Source organism: Parambassis ranga, chromosome 15, assembly GCF_900634625.1.
Source record: "Parambassis ranga chromosome 15, fParRan2.1, whole genome shotgun sequence".
Lineage (NCBI taxonomy): Eukaryota > Metazoa > Chordata > Actinopteri > Ambassidae > Parambassis > Parambassis ranga.
In genome coordinates this window covers 3,098,850-3,112,062 of record NC_041035.1, presented here as the reverse complement: position 1 = coordinate 3,112,062, position 13,213 = coordinate 3,098,850, and the positions used below count along the sequence as shown (strand labels likewise).

The following is a 13,213-nucleotide window of genomic DNA, read 5'->3' as shown; positions in this document are numbered from 1 at the left end:
TATATTATATTATATTATATTATATTATATTATTTGGGGTTTGATTGTACATTTGAAATCGCTTGTGTCTGAATAACAGGCTTTGTGTAACGGAAACGGTTTAATATATTAAATTAGGGACAATGTGAGCAAAAGCACGTGCGCTTGAAACGTCAGAAATGTAACATAAAAATCGGAAAATTAAGGAATTTTACGACTCAGCATTTATTTTTTTATTAATTTATTTTTTTAATTTTTAGAACATATTAGAAGATTCTTAGATATTTTTATCAGTCATAAAAAGCAAATACATTGATTTTTTGAAATGGGATTTTAAACTCATCATAGAGCAGATTATAAATATTTGGAGGATAAAATCTGAACGTGTGACTGCAGCAGGGAGAGACAGGTGTGTTTATGTGTTTACACCCGCACAGTTCAGCCGCAGCCTAAAACCCACATTCTGCCTTCATGAAGGAGCTCTTGACTCATTGATCCTTATTTATGGGGAACTGATCCGCGCTGCTGCCTCTCCGTGCTGCCGGAAAACTCACCTCTGTCCTCCTGCAGCCTCACGACACACACACACACACACACTTTGGATAAATAAATAAATATCAGACAGCACTGACTGGAGGGAAGGAAGCAACATAAAGAGACGGCATCCCTGTTTTTAAAAATGTTTTGAAACCACACACAATTACAGTGAGATTTATTTTAATGAATAAATACATAATCAGAAATCCTGTTGCCGCTGGTGTTTAAATAGTTAAAATGTAGCATGAAGTGTTTGTGTTGTGTGAAAGAGTGTCGTCCATTATATCTCCAACAGGATTTGAAAGTCAAGAGTTCACTGTGGGTGTGGAAAGGCCACACTCGGGTGATTATACAGTCACCAACAGGTCAAGGGTCCAAACCCGAGCTGTGACGCACCGAGCTGTGCGTCACAGAAACGCCCTGAAGATGGAGGCATTACTAAAATAAAACCATAATAATAATAATAACTATTATTATTCCAAAATAATAATAATAATGTGCGCTAATGCATACATTAAAGGATTTCTATGGCATTACGCACACGTCCCGCTCCATCTCCGCCTCGCACGGTGGGATTTAAAGGGTGAACATTTCTAACAGGGCTTCTTGGGGCCCTCTGTGTTCATCACTGTTAGACTGATGAATGTTTGTCATTCCAGGTAATAACTTGACACCGGGCGCAAATGAAAGGATTCGGGGTTAATGCCTTCCAATGCTGAGAACACGGTGAGTGTGCGTGGGTTGCGTGAGGACTTCGTTCGTGGACACTCAGTGGGGTCTGTTTGCCAACAGGCCTACTTATGGGGATATTTCTTTTAATAAACACAGATTAAAATCAGTGATAGTAATGAAGGTAGTAGGTGGGCTATTAATGTTTTATTATAAACAGACTATTGAATAATAACAGCTTCTTTATCTTCTTGCCACTTCCATCACACTAAAATAAGATGCTACCTGTGAACATTTTTAGGAACATATTGGTTATTTTAGGGTTTAAGTCACCCACACATTTTTCTCATTTTTTACTGATCGACTCAAAGATATGAGTCAAACATTTAACCCATAAAGACCTCGATATCTCATACACACTATGGATATTTTTGACTTTTTAAGGGAACTCCTGATATCTTTTCTTCCACGTGACATGTTGCTTTGCTGCTTTTTGGAGAGCTGTAGTTGAGTCATTATAATTCTTCCATTATCAGCCAATAAGCAGCACTGCTCGTTCACACAAGATGTCCTAATAACAACACCTGCACATATTGTTGCTCATATCCAAAGTAATTGTTTTGGTGGGTTTGATTGTTATTATATCTTATATCTTTATCGTCTGAGTTCAATCTGTCAGTCAATCAGTCAATTTTCAGCTACATTTAGTTTTTCTTTTTTGTGCTTCTAAGCTTTATAAACGTTAAACTCACCTGTTTAGAAATCCTTCATTATTTTGCAGCAGTAGTAGTTTAATGTCCAATAAACAAATAAATAAAGCGGACAAACAAAAAAGAGAGAGAGTGGAGCTGCGCGCGATGTCTTTCTGATTTCCTGGGCTCCCGCTGTCACTTGAACACGCCGTCCCCATGGCAACAGACAACACTAAAAAACCACAGGAACCGCGCGGACACCTGAACATGTCGTACCAAGGGTTTCTGAGCCGTCTTTCCAAAGAGGAGCAGGACTTGTACGAACTTAAGACCGCTGCTGCTGAGTTCTATCGAGCCAACAAAGTCCTCGAGGACGTGGAGAGAGCTCTGAGTGAGCTCTTCCTGCGCCAGCCCGGAGACCTTCAGGGTTACCTGGTATGAGCTTGTTTTCCTGGACTTCATAGGCAGCAGACAGTCCAGTGTGTGTGTCTGTAGCGGCCTCACAAAACACAACAGAATGTAGTGTCAACTTTCTAATGTGTTTTAACAGCACAGGTGTAGCCTATTAATTCTGTCCCAACTTCCGGGTTCAGGTGCTGTGTGGGAAATGTGTTTTTTCCCTCTGCTTTTAAACATTGTCAGTTTATGTCAGAGCTCCTTTCAGATAACTGTGTTTATAAAGTTAGCTAAACGTCTGCTCGCTAAGCCTGAATTGTATCCTGTAAACTTTATGTTATTTCCCCCTGCAGTTTATAGTAAATACACACCATAACAACTTGACTAATACATTTGTACTTTTTATTATTAAATTACTTCAAACAACAATTTAATATATTCTTAAAGTCTTTGGAAATGCATTAAAAGAAGATGGAGCCCATTCTTTGCTTACATTAATGCAGACTGCTCGCCTAAAGAGATTATAGAGAATATAGAGAAATTGCCAAAATATAAAGTTATGATGTATGTACTACTACTACTACTACTACTACTACTACTTAGCTATGAGTCCACCCAGTGAAACTCCAGTTTAATACCGTCAGTACCCGGAAATGAAAGTTTTGGACAATGAAAGCCTTAACCCTTGTAAACAGCGACACATGTGGCCATTAGGTGAACTGCAACCAGCATCTCTTGCTTTTTAGTGAATATGGCACACTAGCTAACAATCCACCCGAATAGTATTTTGCTGATGACAGCATTAACTAAGCTAAGCTAAGCTAACTAAGTTTAGGCTGCTAGCTGTAAAATGGCTAAATTTAGGGTAAGCTGTAGGTTAGCTGCTAAAGAGCCTCGTAAACGACCTTCCAATTCAGCAAATAGATCCATCCTGAAAAACAACGTACAAGCTCTGCTACAGAAGCTAGCTTCACCCAGTTGATTTAACGCTATATTCTTAAAAAGTGCAGCTAATAAATAGTCAGTGGCCACATTACACCTGTAAGTTTGGATGAAATGATCCACTCAGCAATGCTACATTATGCAAATCAATGAATACACACTCATTTATTATCATTCTGATATCTTATAATTCAGTGTTTATACAATTTAATTTGACATTGTGACATTTAGTTGGCATGGATGGGTGCTTTCTTGTACATGCTTCTAAGCACTAAGTAACTTTCATGTTTTTTTGCTTCACTGTTCTGATATTGTCACGATGGCTTAAAAGAGCCAGGTGGTATTTGTGTGTCTTTGTGAATGCGGTCACTCATCAGTATTCAGAACATGTCATCTTTAGAAATCAGACAAAAATTGCTTTCCTAAAATAAATTAAAAAATGTAATTTAACTTGTATTATTTTGGGTTGAACATTAAAAAAATGATGATAGGGTTAGAAAAAAAACGAGTAAATACTGCATGTGTGCGTTAACATCCTTGGTGCATGATGAGTTTAAAAAAAAATACTTTCTGTACTTTGTCCTTGAATGTAACTGTGAAAAAGAGTTCTGAATCCCAAAGAAAAGAATCACATTGACATCATTTTTTTTACCATTAACAGGCTGATTACTTTACAAACCTCTCTGCACCACCAAGGATCAGCAGGCTGAAGGGGAGGGAGGTGTTTGATGCAAGAGGACAGCTCTCTGTTGAGGCAGAGGTCTTCTGTGTGGTCTGCAATAAGGAGAAGGTAAAGCACAATGGTCAAACCCTGCCCCCCTTTGCCCTCAGACGCTGTATGTATGTCAGTATTATTTCAACACATTAGCTGTAGATAGCGGTTCATGTAGCAGTCCAAGTGTTTGCACTCGGCATAAATGTTAGCCGTGTATAAAGGTTTAACAAAGCACAGCCGATTCATTATGGGCTGATGGTCTGAGGTGACAGCGAGAGGCCTCTCAGGACGGGCAGCAGGCTCCGATGTGAAAAGGCAGCTGGAGGCAGGAGGCGAGAAAAAAAGGTTGCAATCAGTAAACAGACCGTGACCCTTGATCTTTGCCTTTTTACAGTATCAGCAAAGCCAGAAAGACAGGGTGTGACACTGTGGACCAAGGTCACAGGGAGGTCGCACGGGGCGCACACCTAGGCATGCATCAATGCTGTTTACATTATTTTTAAATGTTTTTTTTCAGTGAAGATAACAAAGTAATCACACATACAGTCTATTGTTAATGTGGTAAATGACTGTTCTAGTTAGAAAAGGCTGATTTTTAATGGAGTATATACAAAGGTGTACAGAGGCCCTTCTTCAGCAACCATGTGTTCTAATGGCACACTGTTAGCTAATCAGGTTAAAAAGGCTCATTGATGATTAGAAAACTCCTGTGAAATTATGTTAGCACAGCTGAACTGTTATGCTAAACTGGCCTGGTGATCCCAAACTTTTGAACGGTGGTGTATATACAATTGTGACTGAGGTTTAGAGAAGGTACTGTTAAATCCTGATCATAAGCAGGATAGCAGTGCACATGTAAACACAATATAAAGAATAAATAGGTCACTTCCTGCAAAGCATGGAGGCCTTTTGACCAGTTTCCCAGAAGAAACTTACTGAAAATGAGAAAAACAGTCACTGGTCATAAAAAAACAATGTTGTTTAGGCCTCAGGAGTTAGCATGGCTGAGTGACGCTCACCATAGAAACTATGTAAAAGCTATGTAAATCACAGCAGGCACACATGTGTGTTCTGCTTGTACATGCTTCTCAGCCCTAAGTAACTTTAGTTTTTGTTTTTTGCTTCATTTGTGGTCAAATTGCCTGTTCTGATATTGCCAGGTGCCAGGTGGTATTTGTGTGTTTTTGAATGCGGTCATACTCATCAGTATTCAAAACATGTCATCTTTCAAAATCAGACAAAAATTGCTTTCCTAAAATGAATTGAAAAATGAGATTTAACTTGGATGAATATTATTATGGTTTCAAAGAAGGTTGTGCACACAGGAATGTGTTGGTCATACTATCCATATAGCAGCAGTCATTAGTATTGACAGCCTGGAAATGATTCTCCATAACATATATATATAGTACTAGATTGGAAGGATTATCTCTGCGATGTGGTGCTTTAAATATAGCAGCTTATTAATAACATATTGCTAAGTAGCTTTATGTAAAAAGGTTTACTCGCTGGCTGTATAGCGGCACTTAGACACACTTTACTGTGTCACACTCCATGACATGTTGTGATGTACGAATGTTATCAGTTGTAATCTTGGCGGTGTATGAACTGCCCTTTGTCAGTCTTCAGCTCTAACAGTAATGCTCGGTGACAGGAAAAAGCAGTGCGAAGGAGGGAGCTGTTGGAGGGATGTTGTGGATGAGGAGAAATGAGGCGGAGATAGCAGATATTAACTCACACACCCCTGCAGCCACGCTGCCGGCTGTAGGTCAGGAGAAAGTGACTGTCAGAAAAGCAGATGCAGCTTAAGTGAGTCTGCTTATCACAGTATTCACAATATGTCACAGTACAAGTATCCTCCCATAGGTAAAATGTAGCCTTATGGTTTGCAGTTACAAACAGAGAAGAGCTTATTGTAACCCTTGGTCCCCTCCCTGTGTTGGCGTTCAGAGCATGTCCTCAGCTGCTGTCTCCTGCCACTTGCCTCTGAAGGAGAACGCTAAGGCTCAAGAGAGGGCTGATCATGTGATGACTGCTGTCCAGTGGATCAATGAGCCTCTAAACAACATGCTGAAGGACCAGAGCCCTTGTGACCAATCAGAGGTTGATAATATACTCAGGTACTGTTGTCCCCAGAAACTTGAGACTGTTGTGCAGCTTTACTATAATATATGTGCCCCCCTATGTTGTTTCAGTTTACAGAAGCTTAATATGCTACTAAAGGTTGATACACATTTAAATGCTGTAGTTAAATTAATCCTAGATGTAGCTGATGGTTCACTTTAATCTGAAGTTAAACCCATACATTATAAAAAGAAGGTTAACAAACAAGCACACATAAATAAATAAGCATAGTGGCATTAGATATAATTGGGTCTCGTGGAGTTGACTGCGTGGTGACCTCTCAAGAATGGGGTTATACAGGGGTTAATGCTGTGCTCTGGTCCGCCATTTGTCATAGCTTATCATATCATCATGATGCACAGAGCTCCTGGTTGCTTCTGCATTATGCCTTTTTGAATGACACAATAGAAAAGCTTAATGAGTTACTAAGCATCAGTCTGGCTTAGGGGGGGTTGGGTGGACAATGACATACTTATGTGGCACTTTAATGGACTTCAACTGAGAACTACAAACAGCAGCAGTCAGTACGAGAGGGACGCGACTGACAGCTAAAAGGTATGGATGCGACTTAAATGAACTAATCAGATAAACACGTTTCCTATAAGGTCCCATTGAGACCGATATCAGCTCATCTGAGCTATACGTGCCAATCAGAAAAGTTAATTTGTTACATAATATAAAGAAGAAAAATATGCCCAAGCTAATTTAGATATGGTGTCAACACACAATGTTTACAGTACTCTCAGCAGGTGTACAGTACGGTGCCACGGTGAGGCCAAAAATGACACATACAAATATGGTGGCCAGGTTGTGGCCTCTTCGATCTACACTGTGAATAAGAGAACCACTGGCAGTAAACTATTCTTTAGCCCTGGGTTAGCATTATCTGAGATGCAAAACAGACATCCACCTGCCTCAGAGCGTTCAGACTGTGTTGACAAAGTCTAACAGATCCAACAATATGGGGAATTCTGTATATGCACATAGCGTGAGCACACAGGTCGTAGTTTGAAAACCAGTCTGTGCATTAATCGCGAGCTTTGGATGCATGTCACCAACCATTCAGTTGCACAGTTGGAATTGAAAAAGAATAAAAAGGACAGTATATGCCCAGCTTAAGCTGCATTGTAAAAAAAAAAACAAGGACATCCTCATTTTGTCTGTTCAAGGTGATCATGTCCTTGGAAACCATCATGCAACACATGTCTATAAAGCTCAGCTGGCTCATATATAGTGCTGCTCAAAAGTTTGTCAACTCTGTAGAATTTGTGCATAAATATGACCCAAAACATCCGCTGACTTCCACACAAACCCTGAGAGTAGAACAAGAGAACAGTCAAACCAATGACACCGGAATATTTCACATTGTCATTTCAATATTCAATATATTTCGATATTATATTATATGAGTGGCAACAGTATGTGAACCCATCAGCAATTTGCTTCATTTCAGTTTCAAGGTCTTAAACATTTTTCTTCTAAACATGATACTACCACCGCCATGCTCAACAGATGGGATAGGCACACATACTGAACTGCACAGACTGATGACATTCTAAATGTATCTGATTCATAGCCAGTTTGCACTGTATCACTAGTACTGCATGATACTCTTTTCCTGTGAGGGTGACCTCAGAGCATACCTTAAATATCATGGAGATCAATAGCGAGTTATTTGCTTGCTGTTTTCCTGACACTAACCGCTGTGTTCTGTAATTGTTCAGCAACTTCTTTTTGGCCCGTTCCCTGGAGGAGAAAGACAACCAGAGCAGGCAGAAGCTGGAGAGTTGTGTATCCAGTGAGACTGATGTCATGGTTCCATCTCCAGCACCTTCTCAAAATAAAAACAAGAAGAACGGAGACAAAGGTAGGGTACTCCTACAACAGTATTGATAGAAGCACCACTGTGGAGATGTCTGCTGGTCCCTGCTGTGAGGTTGGGAAATTAGAATTAATTAGACTTTAGAAGTCTTTTTTATTATTATTTAATTATTTATGAGGTGCACAGCCTTCACACTGGACTTGAAAGTGTTAGTGTTAGCGGAGAGTGAATATATGACAAATCTGCCAACAAATGAATCATCAGTGTGGAAAACACTGAGAGTGGATATAATTCACATACATATGCATGACGAGGACCGTCACAAAGAGCATTTACTTTTGGTCCGATGTTATTAGGCAGCTTTCTGCTCTTTATTGGACGTCCCTGTTCTCATTATCAGGCAGCATTCAGAGTAAGTGAAAAGAATGGCTTTCTGATTTGGTATCTCAGCTGTTTAAAGTGCCTTCTGAAAGGACTGCAGAGACACCTGAAACAGCACTGGTATGTGTGCACTTGAGGAATCTCACACAGCAGTTACAGTTACATCCTTCACACAGAAAGTCTTCTGCTTATTGAATTTGCCATGAAATTCCATCATTGAGCTGTGATGTACACAACAAGCAAGTGGAAATATAAATGCAGTTTAAGCAACAGCTGCAGAGTCAGGAATCAGATCCCCTAGCTGGAGAGACAGTCACACACAGAGTAGCTGCTTCAAAGTCACCGAAGCTTCTCTGTACATGTAGGGAAACCAAATACTGTCTATATCAACCAGTAGCACAACAAACTTCAGAACTGAATGCTCCTCCGTCGGCATGTCTTAACCCCACGAAGGGTTAAAAGCCTGAGGCTCTAAAGATGGCTCACCAATAAGCCAAAGCGTCATACATTCCTTGCATGATCTTGTAATTTGTCACGTTACAGGTAAAAAGAGCAGCCCTGCAGAGAAACCGCTTCCTCCTGCAGAGCCACCAGAGGCGGTTCTACGCGGGGGTTCCGCCATCGGCTCAGTGTCGCTGGCCGTGGCCAAAGCGGCAGCACGAATGCAGAGGATCCCTCTCTACAAACACATAGCTGCTCTGAAGAACCCAGAGGTTGTACCTCACATGAACCTGCACACAAACATTCCACCAGGACTATATAATAATAATGTCTTCTTATAAACGCTTATGTTTAGGCTCCAGCACAGTTTCACATCCCTGTCTCCTTGGTAACATTGCTGAGCTGTGGGAAGACGTCTCCTGGAAAGCTGCATTTGCTGGAGGAGATCATTCTGGTACCCAAAGTGGGACAAGGCATCAGACAGGTACTCAGCACTCCACAGCTTCTGTGCAGTGGTTAAACTGTCCTCAGAGTTAGCAGTTGGTGCAGACTTGTGTCCTTTATGCTGCATATTATTAGTAGAGCACCTTGGTTCTTATATAGCTTTCATTTTTCACTGTAGGGTTTATAAACTGCACTGAACTGTGAATTTCTTCAACAGATTATCACAATGAGCCTTGAGTTACAGAAAGAGATGATGAGAATAATGAACTCCTCTACAAAAGGCGGGGTGAGGGACACTGCTATGTATTCATTGTAAGAAAAGGAACTGAGTTCATACAGGCTTTATGAGAGATAATACAAAAAGTAGAAGATGCTAAGCTGTTACTGTTACTGAGATTTGCTAAAAGATGTCTATTATTATACAAAAGAATGGTTCTATTTGATTTTTTTAGCTAATAAATCGAAAATAATGTACTTATACAAGCCTGGAGGTATGAGGAAATGGTTATTAAATCCTTTATGCTGCATTTATCAGTGACCTTTGGAACTTACATTCACAACATGAACAGAATGTGAGTGCGACACACTCAGCCTCTGACAACCTTGTAATGACTCATTTAAACCTATTATGAATGTATAAAGTACTGTGTATTGTCAGTGACTTCAGGTAAGCTGCTTTGCAGCAGACACGTCCAAAGAGCAGAGAAGTAAAGACAGATGTTAATGAATTTATCGCAGGTAGATAATACATAGATGTTGCTGAGATGTTGAATTGTGTGTCTGCTCCAAGGCCATGCATGTGCCTGATAGCGGTGTGTTGTCTGTGAGCTACGAGCGACCTGAGCAGCCTTTGGATCTGATTGCTGAAGCCTGCGCTAACCTTGAGCTGACACTGGGAACAGAGATCCATTTAGCACTGAATTGTGCCGGGCCTGAACTAATGGACTATGTAAGTTGCCAAAAGGTAGTCAAAAAGAAGTTGTGTCAAAGTGTTAGAGCTAAAGAGTCTCTCTTCTCTCTCGCAGTCTAAAGGGAAGTATGAAGTCGCAACAGGAATTCTTAAGTCTCCAGACGAGTTAGTGGAAATGTACCAATCCCTCATCAGCAGATACCCAGCCGTGGTAGCACTTATTGATCCATTTCGGAGAGAGGCAAGTTCAAAAGTCTTTCCGAGCTTATACATGCACACATGTTTATTTATATCAAAGCAATGTTGAATACTTGGCTGTGATTGGCCAATCATGGCGTTCTGGAGTTATTTCTGAACAACAGATAGTTGTTGTTGCACAAACTGTAAATAATATTTGCGGGAATTCATCTGTGGCTTAGAAGCCAGACAGAGCAGTATACTTAGCAATGTTCTGTTACACATAGCAACGGCATGTTTTTCAGAAATAACCACAGAGTGCTGCACTTGACCAATCAGTTAACAGTTCAGCCAGGCTCTGTACGGGACTTTGGAAATGTTGTGTATCGTATTCTTTCAGGACCGTGAACAGTGGGAGAAACTGAAGAACGTGATCGGAGACTCGTGTTCACTGCTCTCTGACATCACCTACAAGCCTCAGGCTCCGCCCCTCCAAGGAGTCAGAGGTCACGTTTTAAAGCACGTCAACGAGACAACAGTCAGTGACTTGATCCACGTCACGTCAGAGCAGCAAGGTAGCAGGTGTAGCAGATAAGGAGATGCTGAATGTTTCTATGGCTGCCATCAGCGCTGACTGTGAGTGTGTGTGTGCATTTTGTTGACCTGCAGGCTCAGTGTTGATGAGAATAACATGCAGTGAGCCGTGCAGTGATGACTCTTTGTCAGACATAGTAAGTATTACACAGCAACACAAACACAGCATCTGTTTCAAAGGAGAAATCTCATTCCAAAGCAGTAGTAGTAGTTCCATCTCCACTGACCATTTTAACCAGGAGGCCACAATCAACACAAAGAATTTGAACTAAGAGCACATAAAGTTTCACTTGTGTTCACTTATTGTGTGATGACCAGGAGCCAGAAAGTGACTCAGTAGCAGATATCATAAATAAAATCCACAATCAAGGGCTTTATTTGAACAACACAGGGGTCACACACAGTTAATGAGGACAAAGCTATGGCAGGATGATCCATAAGGGTGCAAAGGCAATGTGACAATGCAGCAGGAAGCATGGCTCCATATAAACACAGCCAGTGATTGGCTGATTTACACAGGTGAGCCACAAATATGGTGGGAAACTAAACAAAGGGAAAAAGAAGACGGGCCAGTTTCAAAATAAAACAGAAAGTAGACAATCAAAGTCCACCCAAACATCACAGAATATATCACTCATGACTAAAAAATGTCATAAAGACTTGTCATCAAGTCCAGTTACACGATGAGCTCTATAATAATTTACCCTTGCTTATTACCAATTCTTATCAGTTCACCCCTGAATCCATCCATCCGTGCTTTGTCCTGCAGGGTCATGGGGGGCTGGAGCCTACCCTAGCTGTCAATGGGCTAAAAGGTGGTGTACAGGTCATCAGAACAGTGTTTCTGTTATATCATCACCACGCCTGACCCCTTCATCCTCAACTCTTCCTTCTCAGCTGTGATTGGATACGATGTATTCCTCCTAACTACCTCCAGCTTCACAGAGTGACTAAATACAACAGCTGACTCTTCAGCTCACAGTGTGTCACTGCTCTCCTTCCTCAGGCCGTGGGTCTGGGCCTGGACTACATCAAACTGGGAGGTCTGAGCGGCGCTGAGAGGATGACTAAATACAACCGTCTGATTTCTATAGAGGAAGAACTGGCCCAACAAGGAATACTGGGTAGGTTTTTATACTCCTCCCCTGACTGAAAAGGGAGACCAGACAAAGCCGGAGAGAGAGAGGGAGAGAGAAAGAGAGAGAGTGAGATTGTAATGTCTGGGCACAAGAACACACGTCTCTTTCTCTCAGTGCTGGATGTGAAAGGAAACTGTGTGTGAGGAATCATACAAATGTGTATTTGTGTGAGTGCAAGAGGAAGAATGAAAACCCCCTACCTTGGATCTGTTAATTGGCCACCTAATTACACACAAGGACGAATACTTTCCCACCCATCACTTCCCAAAAAAAAAGCAGACAGGGACAACAGAGGGTTAATGAGATGAGTATGTGTGTGTGAGCTCAGCTGCCGTCCGCCAGGATGTTCAGTTTATCTGTGGTTAGTGTGGCCGCTGCATGCAGAGAGAATGGAATGATTCTCAGTCAAGTTATGAAAGGTGTGTTTTCTTGTTTTCATTATTTGTCTGTTCCGCAGTCTCTAAGGAGAAGCATCCCCCTCCACTGTTCCCCGAAAACCCACAGAGGCCGTCCACTGCTTCACAGAGGACTCCGGTGTCTCCTCTGGACTGAAGGAACACAAACTCTTTCTGACAAATGTGCCCGTGCTGACTGTCACAATCTATAACTGCAGAGAGCGTGAGCTAATTTGCTGCCTTGGAACAGCAACTGTTACATGATTTGTTATGCAGTGTCAAAGAAGAGAGAGAGAGAGAGAGAGAGGACAGCTCAACACAGAAATAAAGTGAAAGATTAAGGTGGTTGTATTGTTTGTTTTTTTAATGTGTTACTATAGATATTATTGTTATGAACACCTTTCTGCCATTGCTGCTGGAAGGACGCAAATGTACTGTGCACAAAACCTGACCTAGCAAGTAGCATGAATAGTATGAATCATCCTGAAGCTAAGAACTGCTGAGGATAGAGTCTCTTACTAAACAGGGAACCATGTTTAGCTCAGTTTGCAGCATGACACCTGGCCAAAGCTCGTAAAGGCACATAAAGATGAGATAAACAGAGAATTATGAAAGATATAAGAGCAAGTCATCCCAGTGAAGGCAGAGAGCAACAGCTGAACGTAAAGAAAAGGAGGCATGAGGAGTTACACCTAAATATATTGTGTTATATGAATGTTTATTCCTAATAAATGTTCCTGTCAGATTATTAGAGATCATGGATGGAGGTCCAGACTGATAGATGGTGGCAATCTAAGGTGGAGCTGGCACCAGGTAAGTCAGAGCTGCCGGTTGACAACAGAGTTGAGATGCAGCT

At 41.2% G+C, this 13,213-nt stretch overlaps 1 protein-coding gene across 1 annotated transcript; it reads left to right on the top strand.

The window, feature by feature from the left end:
• The first annotated feature begins 2,096 nt into the window (after positions 1 to 2,096).
• On the top strand, positions 2,097 to 12,617 carry eno4 (enolase 4). Its single transcript, XM_028423570.1, has 13 exons — positions 2,097 to 2,312; positions 3,877 to 4,005; positions 5,881 to 6,050; positions 7,779 to 7,921; positions 8,801 to 8,970; positions 9,054 to 9,182; positions 9,360 to 9,428; positions 9,933 to 10,091; positions 10,168 to 10,293; positions 10,630 to 10,804; positions 10,899 to 10,960; positions 11,830 to 11,947; positions 12,420 to 12,617. Exons 1-13 carry the CDS (start codon positions 2,145 to 2,147, stop codon positions 12,512 to 12,514), a joined length of 1,713 nt encoding a protein of 570 aa, XP_028279371.1. The 5' UTR covers positions 2,097 to 2,144; the 3' UTR covers positions 12,515 to 12,617.
• The last annotated feature ends 596 nt before the right edge of the window (positions 12,618 to 13,213 follow it).

Excerpts from the sequence above, each read along its gene's own strand:
- eno4 (XM_028423570.1), top strand. The coding sequence starts at position 2,145 with ATGTCGTACCAAGGGTTTCTGAGCCGTCTTTCCAAAGAGGAGCAGGAC. Across the intron at positions 6,051-7,778 it reads GAGGTTGATAATATACTCAG|CAACTTCTTTTTGGCCCGTT; the intron begins GTACTGTTGTCC and ends GTAATTGTTCAG. Across the intron at positions 11,948-12,419 it reads GGCCCAACAAGGAATACTGG|TCTCTAAGGAGAAGCATCCC; the intron begins GTAGGTTTTTAT and ends TCTGTTCCGCAG.